The 6128-nt window shown below is 45.8% G+C and overlaps 1 protein-coding gene across 2 annotated transcripts; it reads left to right on the top strand.

The window, feature by feature from the left end:
* Positions 1–666: 666 nt before the first annotated feature.
* Positions 667–4096, top strand: LOC115671894 (F-box/kelch-repeat protein SKIP11-like). 2 transcript variants are annotated; one of them, XM_030593572.2, is made up of 2 exons: positions 667–795; positions 2252–4096. In XM_030593572.2, the coding sequence occupies exon 2, from the start codon at positions 2431–2433 to the stop codon at positions 3760–3762; it is 1332 nt and encodes a 443-aa protein (XP_030449432.1). In that variant the 5' UTR covers positions 667–795; positions 2252–2430; the 3' UTR covers positions 3763–4096. The 2 variants fall into 2 exon arrangements, with proteins under 2 accessions (XP_030449432.1, XP_030449431.1); XM_030593571.2 differs by lacking the exon at positions 667–795 and adding an exon at positions 1391–1406.
* The last annotated feature ends 2032 nt before the right edge of the window (positions 4097–6128 follow it).

The raw sequence follows: 6128 nt of genomic DNA, 5'->3' as shown, positions 1-6128 counted from the left end.
AAAACGAGGCCAAAAGGGCCCGCGCGAAGCCAGCTCGCGAACGGAAACTCCCTCCCCCCCGCCCCACCTACGCCGCGTCGCACACAATCATTTCCCACAAGAAGCCGATACGAACCTGTTAACCCCCGCCCCCGTTGACCGCTGACCGCAAAAGCGAAAAAGGAAGGGCGAGAGACGGGGGGGGGAATTGACCGCACGATCCGTTGGACAGGGGTCGACGATCCAACGGAGAGCAGGAGGCGCGCTGTGTGGGGCCCGGGGGGGGGGGGGGGGCGGGGCGACAGGGACGGTTTCGTTTTACCCGGTCAACACGTGTCTCCACCGGCTACCGCCGGTGGGCAGCCAAAACGGCGCCCGCAGGAAGCCAAACCGCGGAAAACACCGAAAAGGACAAAGAGGAAAAAAAGTCCCGCGTCCCGCCGTCGCCGCCGCCACCCGCCACGACCTCTTCCTCCTCCTCCTCACTCCCACCCTCCGCATCAACGATCGCCGAGAGCCCAGACAAAAAGCAGAGAATAAAATAGAATCCAATTATTTAAAAAGAGAAAAGAAGAAAGATGATAAGTCGTGCCGAAATTATAAAAACAAACGCAGGGGGAAGGCGCATCGTTATTAACTTCTAATTCGATCGTCCTTAACTAAAGAGAGAGGGAGAGAGCGCCCCCCAACACCGCACGGCTCCGCGTTCGCGTGTCTCTCTCTCCCCGGACGTCCGGCTGCTCGGCAAACTCCACGGCGGAGGCCCTCCGCCCTTTCCCGATCCGAGAAGCGGAGCATCGACCGGCCCCGATGAAGGTAAAACACGAGCGCGATGGTGATTTTTTTTTTTTTTAATATATATTTTATGTTAGGAGATATTAGTCCCAAAAGGGATTAATCGAGGTGAACCGAGTTCTCTGGGGAATCGCGGGTTTTAGCTGCTAATTAAATTGAATTTCCCCGTTATTATTATATCAGGGAAAAGTTGGGGGGGGTGGGAGGGGAGAAAAAGGAAAAGGGGGAAAAAGGAAAAGATCCTGCGATTTGCGGGCTTTGTCGTGGTTATATACATTGTTAGGACAGCCATTAAAATATTAAAGCGAGCTGCGCGAGAGAGAAGAGGAGAGAGAGAGGAGAGAGAGAGAGAGAGAGAGAGTTGGGGGGGGTCCTCCTTCGCCATCAGCAGCCAGAGCCGGGAACGCCCAGAGCTTTGAGCTCTGATTTGCAGAGAGACAGAGAGACAGAGAGAGGGGGGGTCACGAAGAACGCGAAGAACAGAAGCTGCGTTTCTAGAGAGAGAGATTTTTGTGTGCGTGCGTGCGTGTTTTTGGGAGGTGCGGGGGGGTTAAGCTATAAATTTATAATTACCGAATAGAAAGTCTCGGCCTTCTTTTTTATCACCTCCTCCTCCTCCTTATCCAATCCCTGTAAGTCCCCCTCCTATTCCCCTCCCCTTCCCCGCCGCTGTGTTTGTTGTTGTTTTGTTGTTATCCTTCCCTCCCCCGCCCCCGCCCCCGCCCCCGCCCCCACCCCCCTCTGCGCTTTTCTTCCTCCGCTTTCCCCCTAATCCCTCCCTCCTTCCCCTTCTTCTTCTTCTTCTTCTTGTGTTTCCTTCTTCGTGCTCTGTAGTTTTCATCGCCCTTCTTCTTGTTTTTGGGCCGTGGATTAGGGAGAAGCATTGTTAGCGATTGTAGTGGCAGATCTAGTCTAGCTCTCTAATTCATGCCCCCGTGAGTTTTTTTCTCCTCCCCCCCCCCCCACCCCCCTTCCTTTTCGAGGCTCTTGACCACCTCCTCCTCCTCCCTCCTCCCTCCGTCTTTCCCAATCTTTGCGTGCGCCGAAGCGGAATAGATCTGCGGTCTCGTCCTGGGAATACCAGGCGGACCGACCTGCTCCGGCTTAAATAAATATCTATACATATTTTTTTTAATTTTGCAAATCGAATTTCGAGCCTGCGCCGTGTGCGTGCGTGCGTTCAATTGCTTGCGCGCGTGGGGAACGAATCGGGCGATTCCGGTTTCGATTCGTTCGTCCCCGATGCCTGCTGTTGCTGAATTGAATCGCGCTTTGTGCATACCATTTGTTGACGAAGATCGGGATGGAGAAGAGATGATTTTTTTCCTCTTTCTCCTCCATCTCTGTCTCTTCTCTTTTCGTGATTTTCCATGCGCTAAATCGATTGGTCTTTGTTTATTTGGATTGAATTGCATCGGCTTCGTTCCCTGCTTTCTTTGGCCCCTAACGCTAACGGGTGCTTTCTGTCCGTGAACAGACTTTGCTGGGACCTTCGGTGCTCGCAAGTCGCAATTTTGTTTGAAGGGGGTCTTCATTTTCTGGGTGAAAGGGGCAACCAAAAGAAGAAAAAGGAGAGAAAAGGAAGGTGGGGCTGATAAATCGGAGTGCGAGTGGTTTAGTAATTTTCTGGTTCTCCCCCGGTAGAATAACAAAGACATGTTGGAAGGTCGGTCCTGTCTGATCCCGAGGGTGCTTGCAAACTCTTGCCAGTCGGAAAGTAATTGGCCAGGTTGCATGAGTTTCCGGCTTGAAATCGACATTGGGAGTAGCAAGCATCCTCGGGATATTGATGGCAATGAAGATCACCCGCGCAGGAAGTCGTCGAAGCTTTCGGAGTCGCAAGAAATCGATGGGCACGCTCAGGATTCGGGGGAACAACCCAGCGATCAACGTCATGCTGGGGACAATACGCATTTGGATTCTCTCATAGGTGCCATTGGGAGGGACAACTCAATCAGCTGTCTCATCCGCTGCTCGAGATCTGATTATGGTTCCATAGCCCTGTTGAATACCAGCTTTCGGAGTTTGATCAAGAGCGGCGAGCTTTATAGGTTGCGTAAGCAGTACCGCGTGATTGAGCACTGGATATATTTTTCTTGCCATTTACTCGAATGGGAAGCTTTTGATCCTATTCGCGGTCGGTGGATGCATTTGCCCAGAATGATCTCCAATGAATATGTCATATTTCCTGATAAGGAATCCTTAGCAGTGGGTACAGAGCTTCTGGTGTTCACTAAGGATATGACAAATTCGCATGTGATATACAACTATAGCCTTCTAACAAATTCATGGACTTCTGGAATGAGTATGAATGCTCCTAGATGCTTATTTGGGTCTGCGAGCCTCGGGGAGAAAGCAATACTAGCTGGCGGTTGTGATTCACAGGGGAACATTTTTAACTCTGCAGAGATGTACAATTCCGAGACTCGGCAGTGGTTACCTCTTAATAACATGCACACACCCAGAAAGATGTGCTCGGGAGTGTTTATGGATGACAAGTTTTACGTGATTGGTGGGATTGGTAGAAATGAAACGGGTCAGCCAAGAGTTCTCACATGTGGGGAAGAGTATGATCCAAGGACACAAACTTGGACCGTAATTCCTAATATGTCGCCTGTGAGGGGAGGTCCAGCGAGGGAGGCCGAGGTGCCTGCAGCAGCGGAAGCACCTCCTCTAGTTGCAGTGGTTAACAACGAACTGTATGCAGCTGATTATGCTGACATGGAGGTGAGAAAGTATGATAAGGAGAGGAAGGTGTGGTTTACAGTGGGGAGATTGCCTGAACGTGCAGACTCAATGAATGGTTGGGGAATTGCCTTCAGGGCTTGTGGAGATAGTCTTATCGTCATTGGTGGACCTAGGACGCCAGGTGAAGTTTTCATAGAGATCAATTCATGGGTTCCAAGTGAAGGCCCTCCGCGTTGGAACTTGCTCGCAAGAAAGAGTTCGAGTAACTTTGTGTATAATTGTGCCGTGATGGGATGCTAAACAGTTGGATATTTTAGCATCTTGTGTACTTTAGCAGTTCCTCCCTCCCAAGGGTTGTACAAGATCGGCTTCTCCTTCAACACAGGATTCTTGCTAACGGGTATTTTTCCCCTCTTTCTTTTTATTTCTCTTCCCCATTGGGACTAGGGAAGAACGGGGAATAATTTCAGATTTCCTTCTTCAAGAATTATAGAAATTTTTTTCCCAAAAGAGGAGGTCATGATTTCACTTTCATCTTCAATACATTAAGTTTCATTTCCACCATTGAGTCAGTATTTTCCTCCTTTCTTGTAAAGTTTGGAATATCTAATCGTCAGCAATCTTTTAGCTGCTACAGGTTCTGAGTTTTATCTTCTCAGGATACAAACCAGACATAAGAGTCAAATTCTTTGGGCTTCGATTAAAAAAAAAAAGGCACTAAAAAGTGGGTATATTTGGTATTCTCAATCGATCGCGTGCATGTCATTTGTTGACTTTAGTGTTGCGCTAATGAGTAGAGCTTTTCCCAGATTCGGGTCTGTTGCTTCTCTTCATTTTGTACCGTATATGTTTTTGGAATTCTGCTGTAGCGCGTGTCGTTCAAGTCAATTAGATGAGTACACCGTCATAATTTGTTGCGTTGAGATGGGGATCTTGTGCTTGACAATTTTGAATCTAATCAGATGTAGCCTTAATATTGATGTGGGGGCAAGCGTTTCTGGATTTCTTTTGGCAGTTATATTCAGTTGACTGATAAAAACGAATTTCTTCCGATTATTTGTCCTTTTCTCTGTTAATATAATGATCTGTACACTATGAGAACTTCTTTGTACTGGCTTTTCACATCTTCTATAGGATGCGATAGTTTTCAGGATAGCGACTCAGATTGTAGGGTCGTGATAGTTTGACCCTGTGACTCAGTAATGTAAATCGCTCTTAAAATTGGGCCCAATTTTCTTTTTCGTTCAACCAAGATTTAGGTAGGTTAGTTAGAGCGATGATGAGTGTGAAAATGTGGATTCTTTGTTGGGTGAGGGTCATGGTGGATGTGCCCATAAAGGATGGTTATTAATCAGTGGATTTTAGCATGTTTTCTTGTGATGTCACAGGGTGTTTGTCGAATTACCATGTGAAACTTGATTGGTTCGCTAAATGTCACGCTTTGTTTGAACTTTGAACAATATGACAGGATATCATTTATGCTTTAGTTGACTATTGAGAAAGCAAAAGTTTAGTGATGACCTCCTATTAAGTTGGAGGACTACCTTTCAGGTTTATTCTGTCTTTTCCATGTTAATACATATGCAATTGAATGAAGCAAATTAAAAAAGTTTCACATTTTAGGCCTCAACTATTGAATTGGTAGGATCTTGTGATCCTCATCCCAATCCCGTCAATCTTGTATATAGTTTGTTGTCTACGCGAAGTTAATCGAGAATTTAATCTGGAACAACTTGATTATCCAATTCCTAGTTTTGTGCGTGTGTATTGGTCATAATGGGCACTTCTTTGCCATGATATCTCACAAAATCAGATAATTGCAGAAAATGTTTCATATCGTTTATTATAATTTATCATTGTTGCTGAGAATCTAGTTGTGGAGGATGTTAACGTGATAGCATACTTCCTTTGCTGAATTGGGTACATTTTGTTTCCACGTAGTAGGACAAGGTGTCCAGGTTGATATGTGTGAGAAGAAAAGAATGACCACAGAGATATTCAAAACTCTTTGGATAAAGATGCTTTTAAACCGGACAAGTTTCCTGGCTAACAGTTCTTGAAAATTCTTTATGCTGGGCATGTCGGCAATGTTACTGTTGGTTGAAAAGTATCAATAGGAGATATTGAGTATATGTGGTCCAGGTATTAGTGGAGGTGATGATGGGGCTATTGGTTTATTGTTAATAGTCCAACAAGAAAGATGTCATCTGGTATGTGAGAAATGACTTGTGGGTGAAATATCATATGGATCCTGGTGACTTGATTTTGGAAATCTCTCTTCATGCTCTTCCAATATTTGATAGTTGTTTTGTGAATAAATCTCCACTGAAAAGGTGTCAAGTTATGTGAGAAATGACTTGCGGGTGAGATATTATATGGAATCTGATGTTAGGTGTGGATAGTACTGGCAGTTACATTTAGCAGTATGCATGAAAATGTACTTCTGATGTTATTGATGTTTATCATCCTGGAAGCAGTAGAGGTTCACCATGTCGGATAGGTTTCCCTGCCAAAACTCACATTTTTTTATGATGCACACATATGGTGACTAGACTCTCATTTTTAAACATAAATGGGGTTGCTTCCTTAAGCAGAGTGCGCAGGAATGTACTTGTGGTGGACATTAATAATATATCGACATGTATGACAGTGCCTAGTCTTATATA

The sequence above is a fragment of the Syzygium oleosum genome, unplaced genomic scaffold (genome assembly GCF_021117445.2).
Source record: "Syzygium oleosum isolate NSW1041296 unplaced genomic scaffold, Sole_v2.1 Sole_v2.03, whole genome shotgun sequence".
In the NCBI taxonomy this organism is placed as follows: Eukaryota; Viridiplantae; Streptophyta; class Magnoliopsida; order Myrtales; family Myrtaceae; genus Syzygium; species Syzygium oleosum.
Note: the sequence above shows the minus strand (reverse complement) of the source record. Positions and strands in the feature narration are given on the sequence as shown.

Excerpts from the sequence above, each read along its gene's own strand:
- LOC115671894 (XM_030593572.2), top strand. The coding sequence starts at position 2,431 with ATGTTGGAAGGTCGGTCCTGTCTGATCCCGAGGGTGCTTGCAAACTCT.